At 47.3% G+C, this 19346-nt stretch overlaps 1 protein-coding gene across 2 annotated transcripts in view; it reads left to right on the top strand.

Moving 5' to 3' along the window:
• LOC142575239 (transducin-like enhancer protein 4) overlaps positions 1-19346 on the top strand; it is a 60125-nt gene that overhangs the window by 19935 nt on the left and 20844 nt on the right. The window contains exons 8-12 of one of the 2 annotated variants that reach the window (XM_075684419.1): positions 3725-3817; positions 5662-5715; positions 7155-7377; positions 13188-13327; positions 15218-15282. In XM_075684419.1, the coding sequence (XP_075540534.1) occupies positions 3725-3817; positions 5662-5715; positions 7155-7377; positions 13188-13327; positions 15218-15282 (575 nt within the window). Of the gene's footprint in view, positions 1-3724; positions 3818-5661; positions 5716-7154; positions 7399-13187; positions 13328-15217; positions 15283-19346 lie in introns of both variants that reach the window. The other variant, XM_075684418.1, reaches the window with a different exon arrangement.

Genomic DNA, 19346 nt, shown 5'->3' with positions numbered 1-19346 from the left:
GCATCAAGCAGCGTTGATTCGTATGAGAGAAAGACAAACCATACTCTGCGAAGAAGCTAAACAGCTGCTTGAGAAATTGATTGACAGAGTTTAACATCAACACAGGCAAGCGGAAAGTGTTTTTTTTTTTATTCGCATGATTTCATGGTTCGGTTCCCTTTCTTCCATGATTAGGTTACGCCCCCAGCACACGCTAAGAAACATTCCTAATTGTTGCGACGAAAACGACCAACCACCATATCCCTCATGTATACAGACAGGGTCCTGAATACTTGGCTGCGCGTGTTCAAAAAAAGATCTTACGCTCACCGCTGCACTGTTCATGCTCAAATTTTGCAGAAGGATCGCATTTTGGCTTCGACTTCGTGTAGTATAATACTCTGCATAGTTAATTGCCTGGTTTCTAAGAAAAAGTGGAAATTTTCCTGCGCTTATGGAGATGCGAGTTGCTGCCGCGACGGCGCAAGCATAAACTTGTTTCGCCACCTGTCGTCATCTGCAGAAAGCAGCGTTTCAGGGCGGGCAGTCGCCTGTTCCAGGAGCGGGCGACAAGCTGCAACCCTCTCTGAAACGCTGCCTTCTGCAGATGACTGCAGCTGGCGAAACGAGTCTGTGCCAGGGCCGGCGTTTCAGACGTCATTTTCACCATAGACGAAAACAGTTTCTTATTTTTGTCTTTAAAAAACAGGTGACTAATCGTGCCAGGTGTTATACTAAACGAAGTCGACGCCAGGATGCGATCGTTCTGCAAAATTTGAGCAAGAACAGTGCAGCGGAGGGCGCAAAATATTTTTTTTTTAACACGCGCAGCCAAATATTCAGGACTCTGTACGCGCGTGCTTAGGTGTCCCTTATTAAGAGCTTCGAACGCATACTTATCGCAGGTGTTGTGACCAGCGTATCACTCCTGCAAGCGCTTTTCACGCGGCGATGTGACTTGCCATCGCATTGAGGGATTGCGTGGGATCGTGCCGCTCAGCTCTTCTCGTTTGTACTGTCCCTATTCGCTACAACTCTGCGAAGGAGTGCTGACGTCGCTCTTAAGAAGCCGCGGATTCGCAGAGGTGCGGGCATCTCGTTGCACGACGTCGTGGACGGCGTACACATGGCGACGACCGCTGCGACATCCGACTTCGCCGTGACTTTGCGTGGCCGTGTAAACGCTGCTACGGAGGTGAAGAGTCCTCGCGGGCTTCTAGCTGGTCTGCGCGGGGGTACTGGCTTCCCGCCCAGCCGTGGTCGCAGTTCCCGTGGTACCAGTGCGGAGAGGGGCCGATGCGTGTTTGCGACGCGTGCACGGTGCGCCGCTACAAGTGCGCGTACAGCGGCGGCGTATTGTTCCCGCAGTCTTTTCGTCTCGAAAGACCCCCACCCCCTTAGGAAGGGAGAACCGCTGGTCGATTGTCAGGCGCCTTTGTTGCTGACGGATTGCTGCGCCCGCCGGAGCGAGCGATCCCCCGCTAGGCGGTTCCCCTCCCAGCCGACCCCACTCCCAGCAGGTCCATTGTGCGCTTTCAGCGAAAAAATGCCGAAAGATGGCGGGGGGAAGTTGCATGCCGCCGCGCGGCAATTTGCGGTGCAGTACGAGTGTCGGTTGGCGTTCGCCGAGCTGGGACGGGGGAACGGGTCGAGGGCGCCAGGGCGCCCACTTTATTGCTTTGCGTCTCGGGGCTTGCTCGAGGGCGTTTTGAAAGCGGCGGTGGGGAGGGTACGCGCGCTTCTGAGTACGTGGACTCATCTCTCCTCTGGTTGCTGTCTCCCCGCGACAAGGGGCGGAGGAGGTTCCCCGCCGTCGGTGCTGCGAGGACGACGTCTGTTTTTCTCTCCCCCCGCAGCTCGGGGAAGAGAACCACACGTAACGAGTCGCGGTTTTGGTTTTGTTTGGTGTTGAGGAATGGGGGGAGAGGGGAGGGGGGGTTGAATGAGGCAACGCCGAAAACACTTTGCCTCGCTGCCGGGAACCCTATGGTCCGGCTCACGTTTCTCGACTGAACGTGAGCCCACCCGGCTTCTCCGCTCGGTAGTAGGCAATGACAGCATAATAGGTTGAGAGGTGGCGGTATGGTAGGGGGAAGCCGCTTTTATGTTTATGCCTTTTTATTTTGAAATAAAAAGGGAAGGCCTGCTTTCTTGGATATTTTACATGCCCACATAAGTCTAGGTTCTCTAGTATAGGCAGTGTGCTGAACGCTACACTACATTCACCGCGAATTGAGTTGGTGGGGGCGGTATAATTGGGGTGACTGAATGAATAGAATTCAAGAGAGAAATGCTTGATGTACGAAAACGGCTTAATGTTTATTTTTAGTGTGATCATCATTGAGAACCAGCCCATTGTCACTAGCATTCCTTGGTCTCGCTTATGGAAGCAGAGTAAAACAGTAGTGAGGCATGAAAAAGCTGCTCTGCGGGTGATGTTTTCCATAGCAGCACCTGTGAGCTCATAAGAGAGAGAGAAATGATAAGAACACATGCCAAAGCTATATTACAGGCTATTATAGAAGCGTTCCACTCTGTTGAAGGGCAGCCACCAACCACAACAGTGCATGTGGGACATTCATTTCTAAGCATTTCTAAGAATGTGGTCCTTTATGGAGCAAGCTCCTGGCCAAGCAATGCTCTTACGCAACTTGTGAAGGTGCCCTGGTGTTTTAGTCAAAATAGCTGCTGTACCACAGTGTTGACAATACCTCTGGTATTTACTTGTTATCAGAGTTCAGTATACTTCTCTCACACAGCCTTGCAGCAGTTGGAGCATTTCTGTTGCACTAAGCTGAACTGAAACAAAGTAGAATACCTGTTACTACTTGAAATCATGGTGCATGATCACAACACAATCAAGCAACTCTTGCTGCAGCCAAATCATCAAAGTTCTGAAAAGGCAGATTCACCATGTTATGAAAAGGCATTGTCTTTAGTGAAATGGGTGGCTGAACTGCAGATGGCAAGCAATATTATTAGGGCCCCTACAAATGGCAATACCTGCGCGTTTTGTCACCAGAGTCTTAATATTATAAGGGAAAATGAGACATCCACCCCAATCGTAGCAGTTGCATTAATTAATTAGTTCTCTCCACCTTGCGGGTTTTTGAAGAACTATTACATCAGAGTCTTAATGTGTTGTTGGTACTTGAAGGCATTCAGAGAGAAGGTAGCACTACAGCAGCAGCTTCATTCCAGCTTTAGGTTGTTTAACCCCAGCCGTGTAGCACACTGACATGTGGCATGTGGCTTTGCGCTATTCCAACGATGAGGCTGACTAGGCAATATTTTCAATTAGTTGCAATCCTGTGCCCCTCCTCCCTGTCCTAACTTATTCAGTTCTTCACAGTTTTCCCACATGGAACAAGCTATGATCGGTTACTCAAATGGCCTCTTTCCTTTCGCAAAACATTCATGTTAGAGTGTTTACTGCTGTTTTCAGTTGTAGGCACATTGGCTAGACACTAGTCATGAGTTGCTTATATGCTGTTGTGCTTGCTTTTAGTTTAGTTTTGTGTCTGTTACATAAATCTGTAGTCATAAGGAGAAAGGCATCAAACCTGTTAGGACACTGCAGGAGAAAGTGCAAAAATGTTATCCCACAGATTTCTGATTGGGTCACTATTAAAAAGGGTGCAAGAATAAATTTATCTGACTCCATGCATTTCTGTCACATGCTGAAATTGTAGGCGAGCGAGTTCAGTTATACATGCTCCTTTTGTTCATTCTTTTAAACGCTTAGAGAAACTCCATTTCACCTGGTGAGAGAGAGAAGTTCCGTGGCCGTTCTCCGGATATCGACCATGACCTCAAGAAGCGCAAGAAAGAGGACAAAGTAAGCACACTTTCGCAGACATGTGGTGCTAGTGGCAGGCCCAGATGGCCAAAGGAAACAGAATTGAGTTTTTCTTTCTTTGAAAGCAATGTCATTGGAGCCAGTGTTTCAACCAGTCAGGGCAGTTGTTGCCTGAAGGACACGGAGTCCCCTTGTCGAAACATTCGTTCCTGTGACCATGTTTGTTCAACTACTGTTGATCAGTCATGATGTGTGTTTTGTACGTGGAAGCTGTGGTTTAGATGTATGCCTCTGACTGAAGTTAAATGAAGATAGCATAAACCAATGTAGAACATTGGACCATGCACAGCAGCAGTGTTTGTGGTTGTGATGTAGAGGTTGCCACACATAGCTCACTTGAGACTGTGGTTAACATTTTCAAAACACCTGCACCACATGCCTCTTTCCTCCAGAGAAGCAAGGTATTTGATCAGGGATAATTAGTGGTGCTTGTAAAAGTAAATTCCCCTGCAGAGTTCCCAGCAGTAAGCTTGGGAAGACACATACTTTCTGGAACTTCTTTCATTTCATTGAACATTGCTATCTTCTGTATTCAGTATCCACAGAATTATTCTGCTAACGTAGCTGAAGTACTGCTTTTTTGTTTCGTGAAGCTATTTGAAGACAGCAATGCCATAGTAAGCTTTCATTACAAGTATAATTTCAATGACCACTGGAAAGTTTGTCTTCGGTAGAGCATTATACAGTCGATGACTGATAATTCGGACTCCACGGGAAACGTAAATAAGTCCGAACTATTGAATGTCAGAAAAAAAAGAACGAATGCATAAAAAGAAGAATTTATTTACGTTTTAATGCTCCTGTGCAAGGAAGTAGTGGTTGATGCATTGCTGCATGTACTTGCACGTACGTGCAACCAAGTTCACCTGTATTTCTGCCTGTTTTGTGTTGACTCTGTATGCCGATGCAAGGAATACAAAGGCTCGAGTCAGATCCGCATGTGAAGGCTCCGGAGCACACGGCGCATCATCGTCATCCGAGTTAGAGTCGTTGTTTGACGGTGGAAGAACTCGCTCATTTGTTTCGTCATCATTCAGTTCGGCACATGACAACAATGTCATTGACTGTCGACGTCTGCAAAGTCTTAAAATATAACTGCGGCAAGAATAGGCACGCTACAGCCTTGGCAGGTCATCAATGATGCATGCATTCGAGCTCGTTGTGGTAGGCAGCAGTTCAGCCTTTCCAGTTGCGGAGTTGGGCTCATTCAGATATTTGACGTGGACTGTCGATAACTTCATTTAAGAAAGACTTCTTGGAGCCAGCAGGGAACACATACTAAACAAACCAGCACAGAATTATGGCACGCTGTCCGGAAAAAAAATTCAACAAGCAAGAGTGAGCCATGCCCAGTGGTGTCGGAATGGATGCAACTTCACTATTCAGACAAAGCCTCCAAGATAGGCATTTGCAGTTAAATCTCTGAGGAGCAGTACTGCGACAAACGCAAAGCTTCGGGAATTGCCATCTAGCATGCAATCTCTGAGGCCATGCTTGATGTCTCATATTTCTGAGCCTATACTGGATGTTTCGTCGATGTTGCCAGAGGAGATAATGGCAGCAGAGTCGGCATGTGCTACAGCCACGAACAGAGTCTAGATAATCGAATGTAGAGCTGGCAGCTGTCCGAAATATTGATCGTCTTTACGCATTAAGTCTATGGAGCCATTGGCGATGCCGCAAAGCTGTCCGTATTACCGAGCGCGTCCGAATTACCGGTGTCCGATTTATTAGTCGGTGACTGTACCACAAAAAACACGAGTAATGTCTACAAGATACACGTTTCACTTGAGAAATTAATTGCTGTGCTTGTCTGCTTGCAGGACAGCGATGGGGAGAAGAGTGACCAAGAGCTGGTGGTTGACGTCGCCAATGAGGTAGGCTTCCTCCATGGCTGCCCTCATTGTGCTGTTTAGATAAGCACTGTCAGTCTTGAAACCTGGTCCTGATACATACAGAAATGGACTCACGCTCACATTCTATGTACAGAATGTTGCATATATGAATTAGAGTACCAGGTATACATGACTCTTTTGGCCAAATCACTCGCTCATTAGCGCTCAAAAATTTTCACAGAAGTGGTATTCTGCTATGCTTGCAGTTTATTATTCCATGTTTGGGTGCATATAGCTGGCTTGTTCAGGTTAACTCGGAAGTTCACAGCTGTCTCCGGCGTCGCCAGACCGAAAAGTGCCAAAATGGAATGGCGACACTCTCGCTGTAACACCATCTCTGCACACTGCAGCAAAATTGACCTTTTTGCCTGATATTGCCACAAACGTACATGGCAAAGCAGGCCATGTGCAGTCATTGTCAGTAGTTTGTAGGACACAAATATTTGTGATAGAGCTGAATTTTCACAGTGCCTGGGCACAGCCTCGAATTCAGAGTCGCAGTCCGCAGTAGTAGTTCGTGTGACCTGTGCAATGATACGTCCAGGTACAAGTAGCATGCTTTAACAGAGCAGAAATTAATCATTTTTGTGGAAACCATGTCTCGTCAGCTTTAGACACCAACTGTACATAACCATTTCAGCCATGTAGAGTTCATATTCACACAGCGACTCTGTATGTCTGCTTGTATAAAAATGCTCAATGACACGAGACTTTTTGATGTTTTTGTAGCAAAGCGTTACTTGTCGATGAGCATATGTAGAGAAACCATCAGACAAGAAAGAGCATGATTCGCGATTTTGCACTGAACCTGAACGAGTACTGACACATACTGTCTAATTTGTGTAAACTCTACTGCATGCTTAGCACGCTTAGCAAATTTAAAGGTTGGGTTAAAATATGAAAATGGCGTACTTTGAATCACCAACATCATTGTGACATCATGACACAAAGCAAAATTTACTTATATTGTGTGTCAACAAGCCTAAGTATGATGATGCTGTCCATAAGAAAAAGTAAACAAGAACGCTACACACATGTGTTCTGACTGTACTTTCATTTGGTAGTTGCAATGATCACAGAAATGAACCGAGCCAATGTATTATGATGTCATGATGCATCCATCTGCTGCATACCGAAACTGAAAGTGGTTCATAGAAACAAGTGTTATAGTAAATTATTTAGGGCATTCTGTTGCTTGCTAGTATTTCTTCCTGACACTAGTGTTTGGACCTTCATCTAATGAAAAAAATGAGCAGTTGAATATGTCATGACAATACTCTCAAAATAATTTGGATACCACAATATCATTGCACCCTTTGGAACATGTGAGATGCATTGATTTCTCATGCTGTGCTTTCATTAAATATGAGCCTAAGTTCCTAGGCAAATTCTGATAAATGTCATGTTGGATGATGTGGCAGGACTCTGTGGGTGCACCTAACGGGGCCCTGTCACCACGAGAGAATGGCACTGACAAGGGCCTCAAGAAGGAGCCCCACGGGTCTCCCCACTCAAGCGTCTCCTCAAACTCAAGCACGCCATCCTCCTCCAAGCACAAGGAAGGGGCCGGAGACAAGGGCGGGGGTACACCGACTCCCAAGGCAGCCACACCCACTGGAGCTGCACCATCTTCCTCCCACAAAGGTGCCAAGGCTGCTGCCCTCGGTATGGATCACCCCTGTACCAGTGGTTCTCAAATACAGTAAAAGCTCGTTAATTCACAACCCGTTAATTCAATACTTTGGATAACTCAGAAGTAGCCGTCGCGGTCCATCCAACAATTTATTGAAAGCGATATGTGAGGCATCCCGCTAGTTCACACTGAGATCCGCACCGCCACCGATAATTCGAACTCCGCGCCATTGTGGATGGGGAGAGTGCTAATGCGCAGGAGCACGTTGGCGACGCTGGTGTCGCCCTGCAGCTTTTCTGTTTCCATCTGCGGCCCTTTGATTAGGCCTGACTGGAGAGAGACACGTTTGCGCCTGGCCAGGCATGGCCAATGTCTCTGTTGCAGGTCGGTTCTCTCCCTTTCTCAAGGCCTTCAAGATAAAGACACGGCGCTGCGTGGGTTTCTTTCTTTTCTTTTGCAGCGAGGCTGTTAAAGGGCCCCTCACTAGGCCCCGTACCAAATTTTGTTTATTTGTTGCAAGTTCTTACGTGTCCTCTAGGGAGCGTTCTCCTGCAAACATTTTTCAAATCGGCTCATTTATAGCCGAGATAGAAATATTTCAGTGCCGCGAACCCATGATTTTGTGAGGCGAGCTCCACTGCCAAGCGGGACACTTTCTTCACTCACCCGGTCTAGCCTCCACAAGCGAAATTCCTTCCCGGCGTTCTCCCATACCGGACCTTGAGGATCGCACAACGCATACGTCTTGGACACTACCTTAATTTTAGTTTTCTACTCGCTTTTTCGTTCTTCTTCTCTTCCTTTTTTTTCCATGTTGCAGCGCACTTCCGCTGACAGCGACGCGCACAAGTGGTTGCGATTGTCTCGTTTCGTGCAGTGCACAGTTTTGCACACTGTGCACGTCAACACCTGGCTAGCGGTATAAGTCAGTGCTACAGGAATACTGAGGCAGACACAAGCGGGCGACAGAGCGTGATCCCGCACTGGAACATGGCAGAAAATGGCAAAGTTTCGATACCTGCGCATGTGACTGCACAAACATGGGAACAAGCAGACAAAACGGAAGTACACCTCTCTTGCTGCGGTGCGAAGTAAAACAAGAACATGCAGACATTCGGTTTGTGTGTTTTATTATTTCTCTTAGCTTTAATTCATCTATTCAAGCAACATATTACACAAATAACAGATGTTGCCTTGAATAATTCTCGAAGTCACATGTCACCATGAGCGACATCGCAGTGAAAACATGTATACGCAGGCGCACTAGCATGTGTACGTCATCCTCCAGCTTGGTGCGTGGCGGCTGCGAGGAGAAGAGAAAACGGCGCTCGGTTTGAAATTACAGATCCTTCCGCGATGCATAGCGATGTAATACTTTGCAGACACAATCATTATCACACAATGTATGCTCTGCACTTGTCAGCTCAATATGGCCAGACCTAGTGAGGGGCCCTTTAAGGGCTACTTTCCCCAGGATCATGTCCGTGTGTAAACACAAAACTATCATCATCAGGAGTGGCTCCAGAATCGTCATCGTCATCTTCCCACAGCTGGCTCGTTGGCGCCCCTCAGCGCGAACGTGCTTGTGCTCCCACGTTTGTCATCATCATTAACTAATTATTTAATCAATTAAGAAACACAAATATGTAACAAATTTTACAGCAAAGTTGTTAAGGGCTAGTTCCTCCAGGATCGTGTCTGTGTGTAGACACAAAACTCCCCATACGTGGGCCGATACCAAAGATAGTGCAGTGCCGGGCTGACCAGCTGCGGAGGTGAAGCAGACATGAAGCACTCTCCAAACATGGGCCGATCTCGATGATAATGCCATACCGGGTCGACTCACGGCCTAGGTGAAGCAGGCATTAAGCACTTCTCATAAGTGTGCTGTCTCTGAAGAAAGTGCAATGCCGGGCCGACCAGCGGCGGAGGTGCGTTCGCCATTAAGGGGCCCACATAAATAGCTTCGCTGTTCATCCTTCTTCACAGAGTGGAAGGGCACTGACCTTTCTTTTTCCTTCTTTTTTCATGTTGCATCTTTTGGAGGCTATGCTAAGTGGCACCAGGTAATGTCTAAAAGATGTTGGCCGTGACGTTTATCGGTGCTTGCAGTGCCAAAACAACACATAGCATTTCAAATTCATGGCCATTACTCGAACGAAAGCATCGCTGGGATAAGTGTTCGGACGCTACCTATGCATATAGTGGAACTCAGCAGCGTGCGGCTGGTGCAGATACGAAAGTATAACGGAAGTCAACGTCACAGCAGGTTGTGATGCGTTTTGAGAGTGCATTTTAGACCGCAGCTCTTGCTCCTGCGGCGAGCGGTGGCAGCGAAGGCGTGTTTACAGTCCGACGTTTTCGGCGTGCGTTGCTTGTGGCCAGTCACGCTACGCCGCTTGCGCTGCGCCAACCGAAATGCCGTCCCAGCCTTCCCAGATTTTGGCATTCGCCGTCGGCTGCTCTCTTCAGAGCATGCACAGAACGATCCCCAACCCACGCGCCACTTTGAACCTCTACCGTAGTCAAAGCAGCCGTCGACGTCGCCGTGAGGTTCCGTATGAGTGAAAGTGTGTGAGGGTGAGCCAGCAAATGCGGTTCAGTCTTGTGTGCAGCGCGATCGAGGAACACGGCCCGGATGCGTGCCCTCTCCTGTGGTGTGCGATGCAGGGCGGGGTGAGGCGAGGGAGAAGGGGCATTCTTCTCCAGTGGCTGCTACGGTGCCTTGATGTTGTCCTCGCCCACCGCTCCGTACAGAGTGGAGACAGCTGCACTGTCTACTACAGCGTTGGCCACCCGAATCGCGGACGCCATTGCTAACGCCTTTGGCGCACGCCGAATAAACACGTTGCCGGTGCTCGTATCTTGAAAGCAGTCTGCTACGTGGCTAAAGTGCGCACCCGCACGGGCCTCATTTTCAAAGTGATCTGCTACGTTTGTGTAATGCACATAGTGCTGCTAGATCCGTATGCGCTGTGCTTTCGGCGCTTCGTACGCGTTGAAGCGACAGAATCACTGAGGTCAATTGGCTTGCCCAGCATGCTATCGCAATTCCCAATTCCAGCGTTTTCACAGACAGTTTCCACTGTCATCGAGCGATGTGTGTTCATGTTTACCTGTGCGCATGACACCGTGCTGGTTAATTGAGTTTAAAAATGTTGACGAGCTAGTTGGTTTGAATCCACGATAGAATGTCTAAGCGGCACTGAATAAGGACGTAGAAAGCAGACACACAAAGACAGCACTGTCTCCGTGTATGTGTTTCTCTCTACGTGCTCATTGAGTCACGCTTACGCATTCTATCATTGTTAATTTAGTTAGTGAGGGAATGTTTACTAGTTTATACAGCCGATAAAACTGCCATTGTTACTTCGTACAGCTATCTACTAATTTGCTATCACAATCAGTGCTACGCCTTTCCAACGGAGCTGTGAATTTTTTTCTACGCTCCATGCATTGTGGGTCGGCGCAGTTGGCGTGACGAATGTGAGGATGGAGCAAGAACCATCTCGACGTCGGGCACGTCGGACTGTGTTGGCCCCGTCCGGTTTTGTTGGCTGAGCCAGCATGTGCGCACACATGACGTCGAACTATATAGGTGACTTAACTGCGTGATTTTTCAAGCAAAGCTTGTACTGACTCGCAAGCGGCATTGTCGTGCTCACGCAAAAACCGAGTTGCTCCCAGACCAGAGCATCTGCGGGAAAGGGCGGTTTGATGAGCTGACAGCTGCGCCGGTGCCGGAGCGTGAGTCATTAGCAAGGATTCCAGCTGCATAGGCACGTGCTCGCGCCACATGTGCTACCAATCAGGGCTGTTTCGCTTCAACAGGGGAGGGCAAGGGCAGGAAAGGGCACACACTGCGCCAGCTTCGTTTTTGTTCAGTTCAGTCTCTGAAAATGGTTGGGACGGCCACGCGTTGTGTGCTCCCCCGAGGAATGGGCAGCATTTGCCGATCGGCGACGAGAACTTGCTCATGAAAGGGCTCGCCGTCGGTGCGCCGATCCAGCCGTTAGAGCCGCCTGAGCCTAGGCAATCTGATAGCAATAAGAAGATACCGAGCTGAGGGAGCAGGAGGCCAAAGCAATCCGGCACCGTTACCTGTGGGTTGCTCAACCATGACAAAGGTCAGTTGCACCCAGGACAAACTTTGCTTACCCCCATATTCCAGTAGGGGAAGGGTTGGTCATCTTTTCTCTCACTTTTATTAGTTTGAGATTTTGTATAATTCGAATTTTCATAGCAACCCTGCGGAATTTGAATTAACGAGCTTTTACTGCAGTACAAGCCCACTAGGACACATCTGGGGACTGCAGAGCCATGGCCCTGTGTTATTATACAGTGGCCTGCATAACCATTATCGAACAACTTTAGTTACCGTCACTTGGTTTAGTACCACTTTGTTCTTACTTGAATTTTTCAGCAATATTGCATGTTTCTGTTCGCACTATTCACTGAAACACTTGCTATGATTGTATGCCTGTTATTTTACAAAGCAGGCAAGAAAGAAGCCAACTGCTTTGTTGGATGATGCTGACCAAAAAATGCAATTTTGATGAGAAATTTGGGTGATAACATGGGAACAGTAAGTGCACAATCTTCAATAAATATTTAAGTTCAAATAAAAATGCCGGTGACTGTAGTATATAGTGTCCTTTCTTTTTAAACTGTCCTAGCTGTTGTGCAGGGCCCTTTGGAACCTTTCCATCAAAAAGGTAATGGTCCGCTGAACAAGGCACTTGTAATTAAACATAGGGCCACTGCTCGTATTGGTGTGCAAATTGTGCTGAAACTTGCCATGCTAATTGAAATGCCTAGCACTTAAATAGTGCAGGCAGCACTTTATAGTAGGACATGTTGCGCCTGTGTAGAGGCAACCGGCCATTACTTATCTTGAGGTACATGCTTCCTACCTCTGCCAGGTATAGACTGTGTGTAAACTCTTTGCACTTCACAGGGGCATGATTGAGCATAGAAATGTAAATGCTGTCTCCTGCATGACGGTGCAGCCATGGAGAGGCCAGGGAATAGCGTGCCAAGCTAGGACAGGCCATTTTCAGCTCGTTTTTGTCAAAGGCTAAATGGCTGGCATTGGTAACGTTTAATGAGACATTCATATAGCAGCCACACTGTCTGGCCAGCTCAGGCCTTTTACTTGTATCACAATTATAAAACAGCGCCAGGGAACCAGAGAGCAAAAGGAAACTACAGGAGGGTGCGATGACTCTCAACTGCAGTTTATTAAAAAAATATGGAGTATAAACCTTTCAAAAAAGCCACCTGGCAGACATTATAAATGGCATATAAGAAATTATGCATTGTTTTTCATTTTTTTTTTCACTGCCCTGTTGTTTCTTTTTGCTTTCTGCATCCCTGGCACTGTTTTATAGTTATGTTACCGCATCGACTCACCTAGCTGTCTGTACTTTTACTTGTATGTCTGTGTGACAAGGCCAAGTCAAGTTTTACACGTAGTAAAGAGACATGCATGTACAAATCATGCTTATTCTTGTACGCATGGCTTATAATTACTGTGCAACAATAAGACACATCAGTTAACTAGGAAAAGTAACTAATGCAAGTAGGTTGTAGGTTTGGGTGAGTTGGTTCTGGATTATGATGATCAGCACATGATGCAGGACGAAAGAGCCAAGTAGATGGGGGCAAGCACTGATCTGCATCTCCTTATCTCTTTCGTCTTGTCACACGCTGGTTGTCACAATGCAGATATGTTCACATGCCTTTTTTTTTTTGGTAGCTTTGCATCCATGTTGCTTCGGGCCTTGGTTCAACGCGTAGCTCCTTTGGCGTTCCCTCACAGGGCCACCGTACCCATACCCTCTGCACGGTGGAGGACCTGGTGCCCATGGCATGCCAGCTGATCTCAGCGCAGCAGCCTATCCACAAGGTGTTCTGCACAACAGCATAGCACCAGGCCTCAACTCGTACTCCAGAGGACTGGTGAGGGCATTTCCCTGTCCAGCACTTATCTTGACAATCAATGTCCGAAGCCACACTAGATGTCCGACAATTGGAGTAACCTTCGCTGGCTTGTATTGGGTCACATTGAAATTCACTGCAGCTTAAAGAAAACGAGGAAGAAAGGGGCTCGTTACATTTAAAGGGCCTTTCACCAGGTTTGGGCATTACAAACAAACACGCTGTGCGTAGATCGTGCGGTGGTGATCGCATCTGTAAAGTATGAAAGTGCTGCACGGTGCAAGAACTGTCGAAATTTCAAGCAAAAGGCCATACACCATTCCTTTTGAGAGACCTGCATTTCGAGCTAGGGAGTCAGCCGTACACAAAACGCACTGCTTGCCATGTCACTAACCATCGCACATGAGATTTGGTTAATCATCCAATGTGGAACATGCAATGCTGCCATTCGTGATGCGGTGCCCAGCAATGAAGGAAGAGAAGAAGAGAAAAAGAAGGACATAGGCTCTTCAAGTGACTGTAATGTCCCTCGGCTCCGATATGGGAGAAGGCATGGAAGGAATGCTGCCTGTGGACACTGGTCGAGGCAAATGGGGATAGTGTCTATGATGGCAGTGACGGTCACCTCATCGCAGCATGGTAACCGGACAATTCAATTCCCCTTACCTCCTATAATAATGAACTGATTTGAAAAATTGTTTCGGTAATACGCTCCCTAGGCAGCAGCTTACAACTTCCACTGTATAACCGAAATTTGCAACGAGTCCTGCTGAGGCACCTGTGAATAGCTTTCTTTGGCTCTATTCACTCTTTTTCATGGTTGGCAGCCAGAATCTCTCCACTGATGCAAAGGGAACATTCTCTCGCACAGTAGAGTTGAGGGTGTGTTTATCACTAAACGCTAACTAGCTCTTGGGAGACACACAAGGTGATACCCGAGAGGTCTGCAGTACCTTAAGGATTAAGATGCTGTGATCAGTAGTGGCACTGTGTTTTGTTACTCCTTCACTTGGGCTCAAGGTTGCAGAGTGCATCGTCACCAAAGTCTGTTGTCTGTCTCTTGTTGAGGTGCTCCATTTTGCATTGCCGTACCCCCACAGCTCCGCTTAAATGCATGAATTCAGAGTGAATGCTCGGAGGAGAGTATCTGGCCACGGTGGGGGGGGGGGAGTAAACGAGCGGAAAGTTTACGTTCAGATGCTCAGCCATCTTCATGCTGTCATTATTCTTTTGTCATTATGCTGTCTTCTACTTTTTCATCTTCAGTTAATCTTTCAGTCATGTGCATGCTCTTTGATTTTAATTTTCTATGTTTAACATTATTTCTCAAAGAAACTCAGTTCTTAGTTTGTGCTTCTGTCAACGTTTCCTTTTCTTTGTAACCCATGCTGAATGTTCAACATGAACACAATGTAGGATACCAAAGTCCAGCTTACCTTCCTGCTGTTACACAAATCAAATTCTTGCCTTTTTCTGTGGCATGGCAAAGCTGTGATGTTCCCAAACTCGTCACCAGCTTGTTTCCCACATCTTGCCTTGGCATGTTCCTTGTCTCAACATATCTTCATTGAAAGAAATGCTGAAGAGAACTTAAAAGTAAGTTGGTGAAGGCAAAATGTTCATACAATAAATTTGCAGACAATTTTCGCACCAAATGCTTTTTCTCTGCATTTGCTTCTCTCCATTTGCATTTGTCATTGACAAGCTATGTAGGAGGTTTCTCATTTGTGGCTGCGTGATTATTGAGGCATTGGTGCCAAAGTGCAGTGTGTATTTCTGCTTGACCAGAAAGATGGCGCCAACACCTTTATTGTCCCCCAGAATGTAACATTCAGGATGAGTTGTCTGCTTCAGTGTCGCCATTATTTCACTGATATTTTTAACCTGACTTCATTTTATGCCGAAATGCAGGTTGGCTATGAACCACATCCATCAATGCGAGGCCCTGGATTTGGCTCTATACCAGGAGGAAAACCGTGAGTCTCATAATTTTCATTTGTAGCGAACACACGTTCAGAAAAAAGATTAGACTTTTTCACAAACACAGTGTTGCATGTACTGATAAAGGTTTATTGGTAATATACTTAGTAAATAGAAGGCCAGCAGAGTGGTCATTTCCCTTGGCAACAGTTAGTAGAATCTCTTTTGAACTAATGATCTTGTCAGTGGGCATGTTTGCAGTCTGCGATATACACTGCAAGTCCCAAACCTGGCACTTTTTGTTTTTTAGCCAGTTACTCTTCACTACCACTATGTTGGCAATAGGGTGCAACAGGCTTAAAGAAGATGGAAGTAGCCAATAGTCTATCAATGGACAGAGATGAATAGCAATGGGCAACAACCTCCAGCAAAGAGTTTCTTCTCTATAACAAAACGGAATAAAAGGTTGCTACTACAACAGCGTAACAGCGAGTCCACTTTGTTCTACGAAAATCATTTATTGTGGCAAGACACATTGTAAACAAGGATGGATACCATATTTGCTCATGTATTGAATGCACTTTCTTTTTTCTTGAAAAACTGAAGCAGAGTTGGGGGACACATTTATTATGCACGGTAAATTCTATGAAAACTTTTTCGGGATGAGCAAAAAATGTGGTAATGCAAAAAAAAAAATTTAAATAGCTTACCTTTTGCAATAAGCATACATGTACAATACCGTATTTACTCGAATCTAGGCCGACCCCGATTCTAAGCCGACCCCCTAAAGTCCGAAGCCAACAAAAAAATTATATATATATATTACCTCGAATGTAGGCCAAACAAAAAAAGCGAGGACAGCGTTCACAAAATGAAAATAGCATTTATTGAATCTGAGCATGCAGAGCTCATTCAACTTCGTCGTCGCTGCTAGACTCGTCACTGTGTTCCTTGTCACTGTCAGCTTCAAACAGTGCACTATCTTCGGTACCGTCAAGCATATTAGATATGCTGCACTTTTTAAAGGCGCGCACAATCAAAGTACCTGGCATGTCATCCCACACTGCAGCTACCCAGCTCGCCAGCTGCGATAGCGATGCACGTTTGATGCGGCCCGTTGCCGTTAGCATGCGGTCTTCGTCAGTCAACCAGTCCGTGTATTATTTCTGCAGACAATCCTTGAAAGGTTTGTTGATGCAGACATCAAGTGGCTGCAACTGGCCCGTCATGCAGCTCGGTATGACAGCGAGATCCGTGTTCGCTAGGGCGAGTGCAGCCTTCACGTTGTCGGTCAAGTGCCCATGGTAAGAGTCAACAAGGAGCGAGTTCTTTGTCAAAAGGGCTCCTGGACGCCGTCGCCACACAATCTTAACCCACTCTTCCTTTATCGCACCCGTCATCCACCCGTTCTCATTTGCCCGCACAATGACATTTCTTGGGAAAGTTTCTCGAGCAGGCAGTGTCTCCCTTTTAAATGTCGTATAAGAAGGGAGTTTATGCCCATCAGCTGTGCAGCACAGCACCACAGTTGCGCGCTGCTTCTCGTAGCCCGCAGAGCGCACCTTCACCTCCTTGGCACCTTTTTCATTCACGGTGTACGCCACTGGCATATCAAAATACACAGCCATCTGGTCGGTGTTGCCGATTTGCCAAAGGTTGTAGCCTGCCGCTTCTCTCTTTCGCAGCACATAGTGCTGAAAAGCTATCAGCTTTTCTTCGAAATCGCTTGGCAGCTTCTGGGTGATTGAAGTGCGACGTCGGAGGCTGAAGCCAAAGCGCTTCATAAATTTCTGACGCCAGCCCCAGCCGGCTTTGAAATCCTTTGGTGTTAGGCCTCACTCCCTCGAAAGTTCCCTAGCTTTCGCTTGGAGCACTTCTGTTGTCACTGGAAGGGCAGCTGCTCTCTGCATCAGAACTAAGTCGGCCAAAACCGTCTCCACTTCGTGGTGACGGCCTTTCTTTGGTCCGCTAAATGCCATCATTGTTGTGGTGGACGCAAAAAGCTGCTGTCGTTGTCCCCTCCAACGACGAATGTTTTTATCGTCGACGCCGAAGTCCCGCCCGGCTTGAAGGTTCGACGATGCCTCTGCGGCTATCACAAGTTTTTGCTTGAAAGGAGATGCCACTGTAGTGGCATCTCCTTCTTGGTGCCATCGCGATAACACCACGCCGCACACTAATACGGCTGACACGACACAGGTCAAAATGGCGACCTTGCTTGTCTACGGTTGGCTACTGCACGGCTAGTAGCAGCTGCGATACCGACTTTTCTAGATGGCGCTAGCTATGCACCATATTTAGCAGTTTCAATGAAAAAGTGGCGCGTTTTTTAAAATCCTCGAATCTAAGCCGACCCTAGAGTTTGGAATATGATTATTTGAAAAAAAAAAAAAAAAAAAGCTGTCGGCCTAGATTGGAATAAATACGGTATTTTTTTTTGCACTTCACTCATCTTCGTTTCTTTATGCTTCACTCTTCATCAGAATCACTAAACCTGTCGTCCAGGTCGCTGGCTACTTCCACATCGTGCTCCCACAACTGGTCGTCCTTGCTGCCGCCCAGCGCATTTGCGATTCCAGTCTTCTCAAAACTCTTTGAGATCAAGTCAACTGGCAGCGAAGATCCATGCTTCAAAGATCCAGGAGCACACCATCTCGACAGACGGCTTCTTAATCTTGGTGATCGGCGTCGGGGTGTGTACAAGCAGCGCACATTGTCTTTAAATGGCTTGTTCACACAAACACCAAGGGGCTGCAGCACTGAAGTGAGTCTGCCCAGAATGATGGCGATCTCAGTGTGCAGCTCCTTTAGTTCCCGGCTTACGTACTCTCCGAAGTGGCTGCGGGAACTGTCGAGCACAAGGAGAGATGAGAGGAGCAGGGCGCCAGGTCGCTATCCCCAGGCAGTCCAGAACCAATCAGCCATTGGGTCGGCTGACATTCATCCTTTCTCTTGGGCTTGTACGTGTATGCCGGCTGGGAAGTTGGCCTTCGGCACAGTTTTTCTTTTAAAGATAACGTACGATGGCAACTTCTCGCTGTCTGCCGCGATAGTCAGCATTACTGTGAAACGCTGCTTCTCAGCGCCTGTCGTTTTGATGAGCACGCTGCGTGCTCTTCTTTCATTGACCATCCTGCTCATCGGCATGTCAAAGTTGATGGGCGTCTTGTCGGCGTTTCCCATTTGCAAGATAATAAACTCGCGGTCCCGCCGCAGGCATATTATAAACTTGTGAAAGTCCGCCATCTTCTTTTCGTAGCAAGGAAGCAGTCGCTGACAAAGTGATGTACGCCTCCTCAAGCACAGTTCGTTGTGCCGCATAAGGCATGTTCTCCACTCATTACTCGCTTTGAAAGCGGTGGTCGCGGCGATGCCGTGCTTCCAGGCTGTGGCATATGTTTGCGTCCTGATCGTCTCATGCTAAACGACACAGCCTTCCTTTCGCAGGTCCCGGACATATTCTAGGGCCTCTTCCACACCAAGAAACTTCCCAGTCTTCGGTCCCCTAAAGGAAAGCTGCTTCCGATTCATAGCACGCAGCTTGTCATGCTGCTTCCACCAGTAATGCACGTGGACTTCCGACCATTCCAAAGTGCCTACCGGCAGCACAATTCCCATGCTCAACTGCATACACCACAGCCTGTAACTTGAAACTGGCCAAGTAACTGTCATTTCATCTCATCGCCCACAGCAAAATGCAATACAGGCAAAATGAGCAACTGACAAAGTTGTCATGGAATGGAAGTGGCTCCACCTCCCTTTAAAAAAAAAAAAAAAAAAGAAAGGAAAGAAAAGACTGGCCAGAACCTGCGCCACTGTCTAGCATTGTTTTGATTGGCAGTCTCCGCATGCTCACGCCGCCGTGCTGGCACCGCCGGCTCCTTAAAGTTTCGTATTTGCAGGGAACGACTGTTGGCTTGCATGGGCAGTTTCATGATCATCGCTCGCTGTGTGCTTGTGTGCCGCGATGTCTCTATACTTGCACCGTTTTTGAATCGTGCTATGACGCACGTATATTCCAAAAACAAGTACATGCCGTGCACGGGTAAAAAGGAAAGCAAACACAAAAAACCGGTGTGCGGCAGGAGGCGGGGGTGAGTGACCGAAGGGGGTCACTCAC

The sequence above is a fragment of the Dermacentor variabilis genome, chromosome 3 (genome assembly GCF_050947875.1).
Source record: "Dermacentor variabilis isolate Ectoservices chromosome 3, ASM5094787v1, whole genome shotgun sequence".
Taxonomy (NCBI): Eukaryota; Metazoa; Arthropoda; class Arachnida; order Ixodida; family Ixodidae; genus Dermacentor; species Dermacentor variabilis.
This window is presented reverse-complemented; position numbering and strand designations above follow the sequence as displayed.